At 43.1% G+C, this 13,193-nt stretch overlaps 1 protein-coding gene across 2 annotated transcripts; it reads right to left on the reverse strand.

Annotated features, from left to right (window-relative positions):
* Nucleotides 1-3,014: 3,014 nt before the first annotated feature.
* fam3c (FAM3 metabolism regulating signaling molecule C) lies at nucleotides 3,015-12,948 on the reverse strand. 2 transcript variants are annotated; one of them, XM_015959886.3, is made up of 10 exons: nucleotides 12,807-12,948; nucleotides 12,317-12,376; nucleotides 12,130-12,231; nucleotides 11,505-11,531; nucleotides 10,144-10,267; nucleotides 7,172-7,230; nucleotides 7,003-7,053; nucleotides 6,848-6,932; nucleotides 6,639-6,765; nucleotides 3,015-3,672 (listed from the first exon to the last, which is right to left on the reverse strand). In XM_015959886.3, the coding sequence occupies exons 2-10, from the start codon at nucleotides 12,330-12,332 to the stop codon at nucleotides 3,580-3,582; spliced, it is 684 nt and encodes a 227-aa protein (XP_015815372.1). In that variant the 5' UTR covers nucleotides 12,333-12,376; nucleotides 12,807-12,948; the 3' UTR covers nucleotides 3,015-3,579. The 2 variants fall into 2 exon arrangements, with proteins under 2 accessions (XP_015815372.1, XP_054595713.1); XM_054739738.2 differs by lacking the exon at nucleotides 11,505-11,531.
* Nucleotides 12,949-13,193: the final 245 nt, after the last annotated feature.

Raw genomic sequence — 13,193 nt, forward strand, 5'->3', positions numbered from 1 at the left:
GTTTTCTGAGTCAGGTGGTCAGAGGTCACAAGGAAAAGCTCTTCAGAAGCCTTTCCAGGGCCAGTCAACTTTTGTTTACTGGGACAGATTTATACTGGGAGCACGGAGAAAGAGAGAGGCCGGACTTTAAATGCACCTTTTGTGAGGGTGTGTTGTTCTCATATTCAAGTTCATATCTGTGTGCCTTCAGGCCCCCGCTGGACTAACGGAGGTCTGTGTCATGGAGACGGGCCACATTCGTGCATAATCACCGTGAGTCGTGTTGTTTACGAGACCAGTTTGGAGCTGCTTCACTCCCACGTGGAGGACATTCGGCCCATGCCGGCTCCAGACAGAATACACGTTTGTACATTTCTAACCGCAGAGAAACAAACTATGACTTAGGTACCTGCATCACAAGTCATTCTGGGGAAAAAAATCTATCCTGCATAACCTTATAAAAAACAAAAGGTGTGTGTGTGTGTGTGTGTGTGTGTGTGTGTGTGTGTGTCAGAAAGTCACTTCACTGGTGTAAAAATAAAACCTTGTGTTGACAAAGACAGACAAAGCAAAGAAAACAAGCAAGAAGTTAAAGCGTTTAACACCTCTGTAATATTACTAACTGACTGCTTCCTCATGACAAGGATTAAATCAGACGTGTTATATTATAAACATGGCTGCATGATTATAAATCCTGCTGCATCCCTCAAGAAACACTAAATTATTGCAGAAATCCAGAAAAGACGGGTCAGATTGATACAACAGCGCCCTCTGGTGGAATTGTCCTTATTACAACCAAACAAAAACAGTCATGCCTGAATGACACCTTATATGGGTGTCAGTAATTGTTTCAATGTAATTTGATATTTTTTATTTTTATTTTTTGCTTTTTTTCAGTTTCACTTACTTTACTGTGCTATTCTAGGGTTAAGAAATAAAGTTCTCATTTTAAGTCTCCAACTGAAAAATAAGTTAAAATGTCGCAGCAGCAACACCCATGAGAGGTGACTCATCTGTAAAGCATCAGTGAGGTCCTTTTGTAAAAAGTAAAGTATAGGTTGGTTCTGTAAATTGAGATAAGACTGACATCATGAAACAACCTTTGTGAGCTGTGCTTAGAGAAAAAAGGGGATTATTTATCTCAGATTTAAGACATTTATTCAAAGGTGTTGAACACCTATTTATTTAGTACATTTGCAACGGTCTCTAATAGGAATGAATGTCTTGTAAGTCGTACTCAGGGGACAAAAAAGAAAGAAACAATATTTAATGTAGCGCCTCTCGAGATAAAAATCATTAGGCACTTCACAAAACCACTGGTGCACCATTTCCAGGAACTAGAAGTGAGCTACATCAGAGCTGAGCTTCAGAAGGCAAGTTTTGGGCATCTCGCCTCTGATTGGCCAACAGCAACATGACTCTACCACTGACTCAATTTGCTCTGTAACTCTGATGTTTTGTCTCTACAAACAGCACAAGCCTGGAGGAGTTCTGCTGTATGGTGTAGTTGCTAATATTAATGGTTAGCTTGTACTAGCTTAGGCATTCTCTGCTGTTTCCTGGACACTAAAAGAACAACTGCCTTCCCTGTCGTGAGTCAAGATGGGTGAGTTCATGAATGCTAATTTTAGTGTGACATTGATCTGTCAGGCTTTTCCGATCCTAGAGGAATAGAAAAGTTGACGATCAGAAGCTAATGCAGGAGACGGGTGTAGGACAATGGTTCCCAAGACTTTTCCCACACATTAGAATAGGCTTTATTGATCCCACAGTGGGGAAATTCACTTGTTACAGCTGCACCAACACGTAAGAGAATAATTTGAAGAAAAATAATTACAAAGCCACATGCAGTCATGCATATTGGCAGTAAGCCAGTGATCCGCGGACGTGACCCGCGAGCCCGCTCTTTGTGGCCTCCAAACCCCGCGCGCACCCCCCACCCCCGACGGCCGACGGGGAGGTGTAGGATAGTTAGAGCTGAGGAAAAGAATCAAATAATCACTACATGAGATGCAAGCATTAACGATGCCGCATCATAGAAGAGTACCATAATCAATGATAGTGGAATGTAGTTGTTATTTTAACAGCCGCACCAGCGTAGCCTCCAGATGCGTCAGAGCCGGTGTATTTACCGGGTAGGAAACTTTGGTCTGCATGTGGTACTGCAGGGCTGAACACTGGAGTTGTAACCTGAGACCGAACCCGAACCGAATCAGCCCGATTGGTTCTGTTGGATTTGGGCTGTGAATTATGTGATCATTTGCAAACTTTATACAGACATACAGAATTATAACTTTTATATGGCGTTATGATGGGTGTGTTGAGACTTTATACATGTAATGTTTACAAATAAAATCTTACTGACCTCACAACCTCAGCAAAGACCAAACTGTAGGGACCTCAGTTTGGGAACCGCTGGTGTAGGAGACCATTTCACATGAAAAATTCAGTGAACGATTATAATCAGAAATAATCATTTAAAAAATGTTTTTTATGTGTTGCACACCTATAAAAACCCCGTATCACGGTGAATATCCCATAAGATGGGCAGTTTCTGAAGCTCAGTTTGAACATCTGAGTCTTCGTGTCTAAGTGCCGCCGCCACATGATCGGCTCTTAATGAACTAGAAATAACAAAGTTGCTGCACAAACTATAATAATTCCACCAAAATTACTTTGTCGTGAAATCTTAAATTATGATGCAATAAACACCAATAAATTAGAGCTTAGTGTCCGATTAAAGGATAAAATAAACAATCCGGTTATTAACTCCACCTTTTCACGTTTAACTTGAGCAAACTAATGACCACCAGTTTACCATCTTAAACTTGTTTAGTATAAAATAACCTAAACCCCCACTTACCAGAGGGTGGGTGGGGTTAAGGGTCAGGGGATGGAAAAGGCTGGTCTTCTTTCACTCTAAAGGCCAAAATTCTGGTTTTCTGCTGAAACTTCCTAAAGCTCTTCTGTCTGTTCTAAATGTCATGTTACAACTTTTAACCAACAAAGTTAGCACGCACTCACACAGACACACACAAGGTCACAGCATTTATTTAAAGAAATTATATTAATACATTAATTATATTAACATCTTTTTAATCTGGTTTCCCTCACTAAATAATTATTTACAAACATCAGTTTTGGAAAAGTGTCTACAAAGTTTGTTAGTTAGAATTTCCGCAAAAAACAAACAACTCTAAGTGGAAAAATACAAATATCAGACTTGTTGGTTACAAAAAGGTACAAAAAGTAGCATTAAGGCACGAAAGAAGAGAAGAAAGCAGAGCCTCATAAAAATGTGACCAACGACATTCATGTTTGTCAAAAATAAAGCAAAAGCTTGTCTTTGGGATTTACGGACGCAAACTGATGAAGACGAATCTCAGTGCGCTCCACTTTTACCTCAAAGCAGTTAGCTCCGTACCATCCGACAGAAGAGCTACTGGGCCAAGTGTCAGAGTTCCTGCAGCTTTTCTTTCCTTTTGAAATGTTTTGAGATGGAAAAACCCATCTCTCCACGCAGAAGTCGGGTTGCCAACGATGCTAATGCCAACAGCTGGATAGACAGGGTGAACTGGTGAGATGATGCAGGAGCGGGGATCATTCCTGTTGCCTCTGAGGAACGCAGCCTTCCATCTCCAGAACCTCGGGCCAGCCCTCATACTTGTTGGTGTCTGCACTGTTTTTTATGTGCTGAGGAAGGAAATGGAGAGAGAACATGGGAATGTAACACGTCCTGCTCAAATGTTTGTTCTACGCAAGAAAAACAAATACTAAACTAGGAGCCGTGTTTGCTGTGGTGTGACACCGATCTAGGATGTTATGCTTAATTAATACTTCTCAGTCTGTGTCGGGACAGATGCACGCGACACCATTAGCCGTCCTTTCGCGAGCTCTCCGACAGGCTCGCAAGGACGGAGGAAATCAAGATCTCTTTTCTAAACATCCGTCCGTTGAGACGGAGAACAAGCTTGGTCAGGACGCCGCTGTCGTCTACAGCGCTGCCATTGCTTTTTGCTTCTCCCAAGATCTCCCTCCCACCTGTGACTGTACAGTAGATGAGTGCCGTAGATGGCTGCTCTCGATGGGGGAAACTGAATCCCAGCCCCCCCCCTCCTATTGGAGTCTCATGTTATGTTGTGTAGTCTGAAGTCTGTTGCATATCTGAGGTTTTTTTTTTGCAGAGTGGAGGGTAAAGCTGAAGTGCCTTTTTTTTCCCTCCACCTGAACCAATCCTCATGTTACCCTCTTATCTCTATTAAGGTAGAGCGACTCGGGTTGCGAATGACCACAGTCACCAATTCTTGTCATGTCTTGCCCATGTATGTCTGATCTCTGAATTGTGTGTACTGAAACTCTAATTTCCCTCTGGGATTAATAAAGTATTGATTGATTGATTGAAGAATAGAGCCAAATATATCTAACAGCAGACACCGAGAAGCTTGAAGAATACCTCGCGGAAAAAAACAAAAAAAAAAAAAAAAACAAAAAACAAAAAAAAAAAAAAAGAATGTTTCATTCCCGTGACTGGAGGAGTGAAAAGATAAGCAGCAAGCGTTTCATTTGTGGACGGAAATGACGGGAAACACTGATTTAGAGGTGGCGAGTGCATGAGGTGGAGGAGGATGAGGGACAAATTTTTCTGCGTTAAAGTCTCTGAAATACAAAAAACAAACACACCATCTTGGACCGGATACATGACAGTATACCACAGAACAGCGCTTCGCCCTCTGTTGTCCTGGTGGGGAATTGCTTTGCCACACTCCAGGAGACGGAGAAGTATAAAGCCGGGCGTACACTGTGCGACTTTTTCACTCGTAGCGTTCAGCTTCAGCTCAAACTGTACGACTTCCTCGCAGGGCAGATCTCACGAGTCATGTGCTCACACTGCACGACCCAGTTCTCGCATGCGACCTGACTGCTCACACTGTACGTCTGGTAGCAACACGTCGGCCCTAAAAATGTGCTAAAAATAGCAGTTTTTACTCAACACGTCAGACTTTTTTGTCTTGCCTGTTGTCCTTCGGGAGTGCTGCAGGAGGACACACAGGGATTTATGGGGGTTGGATGAGGAAAACGAAATAAAGAAAGTGAATCTGTGTTTTGTGATCAGTTTAATTTGACATGAACACGACAAACACGCTTTCTTGACAATCTTTGAGTAAAAAAACGTGTAGAAACAAAACGAACAGCGTGTATTATTAGGGAAATAGCGAGCGACCGGCCGGCGTTGACGCAGGATTGCGCGCGCATGCGTCGTGAGCGGTTCTGATACTTTTTGGATCGTAGCTGCTCGCAGCGCCGCTTCAACAGTGCGATACCCTCACGAGGGACGAGCGAAATATTAAACACACCAGAAGTCCCTGCGACCTCACGACTGCTGATCGGCGGCTGGTCACGTGGTGTTAATCGCCTCTCGTAACCCCCTGTACACTACACGACCGCTCGGCGCAAAACTCGCCCCGATGTCGTGGATTCTCGCACGACTGGAAAATCGGCTCAAAAAAGTGAAAAAGTCGCACAGTGTACACCCGGCTTAAGGGCGAATGGTCTCCGTCAGTGTGTGTCTCTCCCTCGTGAAGGCTTTAGTCAGACTCGATGGGGAGCCTTATATGATCAGCAGGGAGAAGGGTCATTTGTTCCTAAGCAGTCAAACACACTAGTCTTCTGAACTGACCAAACTGGTTTGGTACTAACCCAACCGGTCTGAGACGCATACCTCAGCGTCATGATGGTTTTGTTTCCTTTTCCCTGGGTTTCCATTAGCATAAAAGTCAGATAAAACTTTTTCTTCAGTTCTTCGTTGTACACCCCCAAATCAACATTTTGCTGATAAACTATATAAATGAGTGTCTAATTGTGCTGTTGACACGTGTAGGCAATAATTTGGAACTTAAGCGCATCTTAGTTAAAATGTAAATATTCTGCTAAAACGGTCAGAGTTGCGCCCTCTTCAGGTAAAAACTCTGCACTACGATGTTGGCTGGTACCATACGATGTCACAATGCCATTGTGGGCCTGTGTGTGTGTGTGTGTGTGTATTTGTTAGCGGCTCCGCCCTCTGGGTCAGCCAGGTAACAACATTTGTTGCATTTTTCAAACAGGAAGTTGACTAAGACTCTGGTAGGGGTTGACCTGTTTTTTAAGGCTATGGCACGAAAATCAAGCATGTTTGAAATTCTTCTCATCCCTCGTGAGGGCATCTCGCGGAAGAAGCAGCATGATCCAAATACCAGGACAACATGTCCGCCCAGCCATGTCCTTGTCCAAAGACATCATTATCTTCACACTTTTCTCCACACAAAGTGGCAACGGTCACCAAGGAAGCGTGTTTTCTGTGTTGGTACCACATGAAAACTGATCCCAAAACTTCGGATCACTCCCAACATCACATTTGTTTTTCTGCCTCCAACCCCCATAAACCCCGGCATATGCTCCAACAACTACCGCAAGCCTCAAGGACAACAGACATCCATAACAGCACAACAGTCTCCTCTCTTCCAGGTTTCTAGTCTTTGCGATTCCAGTTTTGAAGGTCCGACGTGTTGCTACCACACATACAGTGTGAGAACATGATGACGCACGCCTTGCTTTACTCACTCAAGAGAAGCAGCAGCAGCGGACGAGGAAACATTTGTAGACGTTGGGGGTGCAGTTACCTGCTCAAACGGACTCTTGGTCTTGATGCCTTTTCCTCCCACAAAGATCCAGTTGTCCCGGAAGCCCAGACCGCCCACGGCCGTGCTGCCAAAATCAGCAATAATCGCCCTGGCTTCATCGTTGAGTCTGTTAAACAAGACAAGAGTATTGTTAATGATTTAGGCAGGAATCATTTTACATAGAGTGTTAACAGGAAATAACAACTTACTTTGTTGCTGGATCATCAAACGATGCCATCATCACAATCGTCCCATCTTCAATTTCCTTCAGGAACTTAATGAATGGAGCCACATCTGCACAGAGTCAGGCATGTTTAGTTTACTAAAGTCGTCTTCAAACGGTCAGAAGTTAAAGAACACTGACCTCCTGCCCACATGTCAAAATAAGCCGTTTTAAGAGCTTCTCCGGTTCTCCCTGGAAAGAAGAAAAGGTTCCCGTTGGATTACAGATGATAGGTTTCCAGAAACATAATGTTTTAGTTTTCAGACTGATGTGGCATCTTGATGTTTTCTGCTCAGGCTGCTGTTTTTACCGTTAACCAGGGCGATGTTGATCCCTCTCCCAACGTTGTTCTTCACTCCGCTCATTAATCTGGAAACAAGAGCACAGAAGTCAGACTAGATCAGGAAGAACGACAAACGTACAAAGCTGTGAAAAAGTATTTACCCCTCATATTCACACCATTTTTGCTTTTATGTCACTTAATGTTCACATCAGTTAACAAACATCTAAATCAACGATACGATTAGTACCCTGACCCTGCGTAAATACAGGGAGTGCAGAATTATTAGGCAAATGGGTATTTTGTCCACATCATCCTCTCCATGCATGTTGTCTTACTCCAATCTGTATAGGCTCGAAAGCCTACTACCAATTAAGCATATTAGGTGATGTGCATCTCTGTAATGAGAAGGGGTGTGGTCTAATGACATCAACACCCTATATCAGGTGTGCATAAATATTAGGCAACTTCCTTTCCTTTGGCAAAATGGGTCAAAAGAAGGACTTGACAGGCTCAGAAAGGTCAAAAATAGTGAGATATCTTACAGAGAGATGCAGCAGTCTTAAAATTGCAAAGCTTCTGAAGCGTGATCATCGAACAATCAAGCGTTTCATTCAAAATAGTCAACAGGGTCGCGAGAAGCGTGTGGACAAACCAAGGCGCAAAATAACTGCTCATGAACTGAGAAAAGTCAAGCATGCAGCTGCCAAGATGCCACTTGCCACCAGTTTGGCCATATTTCAGAGCTGCAACATCACTGGAGTGCCCAAAAGCACAAGGTGTGCAATACTCAGAGACATGGCCAAGGTAAGAAAGGCTGAAAGACGATCACCACTGAACAAGACACACAAGCTGAAACGTCAAGACTGGGCCAAGAAATATCTCAAGACTGATTTTTCTAAGGTTTTATGTACTGATGAAATGAGAGTGAGTCTTGCTGGGCCAGATGGATGGGCCCATGGCTGGATTGGTAAAGGGCAGAGAGCCCCAGTCCGACTCAGATACCAGCACGGTGGAGGTGGAGTACTGGTTTGGGCTGGTATCAAAGATGAGCTTGTGGGGCCTTTCCGGGTTGAGGATGGAGTCAAGCTCAACTCCCAGTCCTACTGCCAGTTTCTGGAAGACACCTTCTTCAAGCAGTGGTACAGGAAGAAGTCTGCATCCTTCAAGAAAAACATGATTTTCATGCAGGACAATGCTCCATCACACGTGTCCAAGTACTCCACAGCGTGGCTGGCCAGAAAGGGTATAAAAGAAGAAAAACTAATGACATGGCCTCCTTGTTCACCTGATCTGAACCCCATTGAGAACCTGTGGTCCATCATCAAATGTGAGATTTACAAGGAGGGAAAACAGTACACCTCTCTGAACAGTGTCTGGGAGGCTGTGGTTGCTGCTGCACGCAATGTTGATGGTGAACTGATCAAAACACTGACAGAATCCATGGATGGCAGGCTTTTGAGTGTCCTTGCAAAGAAAGGTGGCTATATTGGTCGCTGATTTGTTTTTGTATTGTTGTTGAATGTCAGAAATGTATATTTGTGAATGTGGAGCTGTTCTATTGGTTTCACTGGTAAAAATAAATAATTGAAATGGGTATGTGATTGTTTTTTGTTAAGTTGCCTAATAACTATGCACAGTAATAGTCACCTGCACACACAGATATCCCCCTAAAATAGCTAAAACTACAAACTATAAACTACTTCCAAAAACATTCAGCTTTGATATTAATGAATTGTTTGGGTTCATTGAGAACATGGTTGTTGTTCAATAATAAAATTATTCCTCAAAAATACAACTTGCCTAATAATTCTGCACTCCCTGTACTGAAATTAAGTTTTCAAATCCTAATTTAATTAAGGAACAAAATGTCTCCAAACTCATCTGTCCTTATGTGCATGCGGGCACCAGGCGGTAGCTAGGGGGAACCCCCCCCCCGGCGCTCCCCAGTCCACACAGACCGAGGGTGGAGGGTAGGGTGACCAGATGTTTCGCTTTGTGCGGGGCTTCTACCTTCTTATTCCCACATTTTTTCCAGTCTCCCGTTTTGAGTTTAAATCTTGCATAAACTATGCAAAGAAAGCTCTGACTGTGTCAAACCAGGAGGCGAGACTTCAGCACAGGTCTAGGGCACACTGGGGAACCACCAAAACAAAAAGGAATGTCCATGAGCACGGAGGATGGGATGAGCTGTCTGTTCAGGGACTCTGAGTCGCTGTGATGTTTCTCAGCATCACGGCGAGGAGTGTGATGTGAAACGTGTTGGTCAAAACAGAAGCAGGTTTCCCAGTAATTAGACAGGTTCATGCTGAAACCCAAAGATTATAACACAGATGATGTCCACCGGTCTGAGATATGCAAACGCTATTAAACTCTGGACATAAACATACCTTCTCAGTGGCCTAGTGGTAGAGTGTCTGCCCTGAGAGATCTGGGTTCAAATCCCGGTCGGGTCATACCAAAGACATTAAAAATGGGACCCAATGCCTTCCTGTATGACACTCAGCTTTAAGGGGTTGGATTGTGGGGTTAAACCACCAAATAGCTGCAGCTCAACGCTCCCCACGGGGATGGGTCAAACGCAGACATGAATTTCACCAGTGTGTGATGACTAAAGGGACTTTAACTTTAAACGAACTGTCCACCATGCCCCTAACCCTAACCTGTGAAATGATTAGACATCACGCTAGATCAGCAGCCTGTGATGACACTTGGTTCTGCTCACTACAGGAGCTGCTTCAGATAATAAATAAATAATATACAGAAAATTAATCAAACCGAGCTCTTCAAAACACTGAACCAAATTCAATTTTAGCATTCCATTACACCCCTAATATTTACAGAAGCATACGTGCCCACATCCTGGCCCGTTATGGCTAGGTTTGTGGCACTGCAGCAGGAAATGTTTTCCATGATCCAGTCAATAAAAAAGCATCAACACCAATACTAAAAACCTGTTCAAATAGGTTTTTCTAGAAGGCTGCAAGTAAAATGTCACATACAGTTTGTCTTCCAGGCACATCCTAGGCCCGACCACGCTGGCGGCGCCACTCGTAACTTTGAAGGCAAAATGTCCAGCGGGACACGCCTTGGACAGCCCGCATTTATGAATGGCCGGCTTTGTTGCTGTAAACACAGAAAAAAAAAAACCTCTATTAACATATCAAAGCATAACGTCAAAAACACAGAATACCGTAAATCCTCTAATATTGGCCTGTATTCAATTAACGGTCGGGTATCACATTTTGGCCGGTGTCGGAGTCGGCGGAGGTGAATAACGGCCGTTTTTTTTTTATTGTGGCCAGATGGGATGTGGTAACAAGCAAGTACCACTGGGGGGGCGGTTGTGTCATCCGTCTCACTTTTGATTTGCCAGTGATAGACCGTGAGGGTAACTTTAACCATGCAGGTGCGGAGCCGAAGAGGAACTGAATTTGAGGGTTTTATTTTATTTTTTACTACAACCCAAACGAGACGAAACGATTCAACTTTGAAGCGGCAAGGTTGCCTTTTCTAATACCGGTATTTAATAACGTTTAAAATGCAGTACAGGTATGTTTTCTACTGTTTTGTTACAATACAGTATTTCCCTACTGTAATTTAGCCTTGTTAATGTTTTATATGCAAACCGTACCACATTATGGTAACTGCACATTTTCAATAAATGAACCTAGTATTTTATAGGTTCAAATACACACCCCGTTTTTATTCATTCTACTGGTATTCATTTTGCTCAAATAGAAATTGAGTCCTACCTCCAATTCTGGCCCTCCTTCCAATAAAGGCCTGGAGCTTGATGAGCTTGAGTAAATTACTGTATTAGAAGATTTACAATATCACATGCCTGTCCGTGTTTTAACTTAGTAATGTCTACCGGGGCGACGGTGGCACAGGAGTTAAGTGCTCGCCCCATAATTGGAAGGTTGCAGGTTCCGAGCCCCGCTCAGTCTGTCGCTGTCGTTGTGTCCTTGGGCAAGACACTTAACCCACGTTGCCTGCTGGTGGTGGTCGGAGGGAACGGTGGCACCAGTGCTCAGCAGCCTCGCCTCTGTTAGTGCGCCCCAGGACACCTGCCGCTACATTGTAGCTCATCCCCACCAGTGTGTGAATGTGTGTGTGAATGGGTGAATGACTGTTGTAAAGTGCCTTGAGGGGCTCCAGGACTCTAGAAGGTGCTATATCAAGTACAGGCCATTTACCATATTTAAAAGCATTCTTACGACAGCACAACATAATAAACAAATCATTACCCTTTTGTGTCGACTGGTAAGGAAAAACCAAAAGAAAGGAGTAGAAATACTTTAAAGTAAGCAGGTAGAGGAGGAAAAAAGTGAAAAGACAGGGGAATGTGAGGGATACTTACGTCCTGTAACCACCGGCAAAGATTTAGCTGAAAATGGGGGGAAAAAATGTATTACAAACGTAGGAAAATCTTTTAAATCAGCCACAGCTCTGAGTTCAGTGACAGACGAAATAACGCTGGCTGCATTTTTCACTGTCAAGCACAAGAACCTTTTCATGAGATGAAATGTTCTGAGTGAATTAAGGGATTTCACGCTCTGACAAACCCGATGACGTGAAAAAGCCTTTAGTGACACGCTTATTTTTTTTTTTTAAAAAAAAAAGGTGCGCTAGAAAAGGCTAAATATTTGAAATATGCACCCCATTGTGCCCTGAAGAGAATAACCAAGAACCAGTAGGTTCTGGTGTCCAGTTCCAAGAAATGTGTTCACTAAAAATTCACCCATTTAGTTAAAAGAACAAGAATAAATGAAGGACTTTATGAATAATTTTAAAAATAAGTCAACCAAGCCAGGCTCTTGAGTAAATAGCATCTCTCTAAACACAATTATACAGAGGCAATGAACAGCATGAGTGACACAAAAGATAAGAGCTATCACGAGCCTGTTGGGACGATTGCCTCACTTTTACCATCCCACTTCCGTGTGCTGCCTTTAGTAATGACTAACACCTTGTAGGCTACTCACCCATGCTGCCAATTTTAAAATCCACGTTGATCTCCAGAAGCTGAAAAGCCATAAAGACGGCTAGCAGGAACACTAATATGAGCGCAGCTAATTTCAAAACACCTGTAAAAAAAAAACAGCCCAGTTATAACAAAGATTTGAGTTGACCAGCTGTGAATGAATAAACAACATGAAGACATGCTCCTACCCCCGGCTCTGACCATCTTGGGAAGCCTCGGGCCACTTCTCCTCGCAGCTAGTCAGCCACCTTCAACAGCAGAACATGAACACTTCAGTCTTGTTTCTAACTGATTTTCACACCTGACGCAAATCTACGCTAATGAACAAGGAAGCGCTACTATTTGGGGAATGTTAGCATTAGCTTAACTACAACATAAAGGTAAATTTCCCCAAATATGCCCAACTTTATGAATTCTAAAACACTTACTTTTTAAAATAAGACCATTTAAAAGGTCAGGAGTGAGTGGCGACAACGTGAAACACCAAAGTTAGACTTTTAAACGGCTAAAGCTAGCACAAGTGTAGCATCTCTCTAGTTAGTGACTTGGCGAGTCGTAAACTAGATACAAAGTTTGTGTCAAATTACTGCTGTTAACCCGTGCTTGAACTGTAATAGTAACACCGTAACAGCAAAATGTGAATATGAGCTTTTAGGCGCTGTTTTGAAGGCTTTTTACCTGCTCGGTAACCACAGAGACTACAGATCCCCCGGTGGAAGCGTTAACCTGAGCTTTTCCGGTCTTGACGGCTCAGTTTCAGAGATGTCAAATAACGACTTATGGTTCACTACGTATGGAAATAAAAGGAGGGTGGCGGAACAGAATCCGGAACAAAACGAGGTTAGGTGTTGGAGTCATGCAAATCAACACGCACCATATAATTACAAATATATTTAAAGAATACAAGTTTATCTGTTACAAATTCCGGTCTATTATAACAACACAAATTAAATAACGAACGGCGGGGGAAAGCGTTAGTGAGGCAATTTCCTTGTTTTGTGAAACCTTGAACAAATTTTAAAAAATGGGTTGAATACTAACTATATAGCAACTACAAAAAAATGG

This window comes from Nothobranchius furzeri, chromosome 1 (assembly GCF_043380555.1).
Source record: "Nothobranchius furzeri strain GRZ-AD chromosome 1, NfurGRZ-RIMD1, whole genome shotgun sequence".
Taxonomy (NCBI): Eukaryota; Metazoa; Chordata; class Actinopteri; order Cyprinodontiformes; family Nothobranchiidae; genus Nothobranchius; species Nothobranchius furzeri.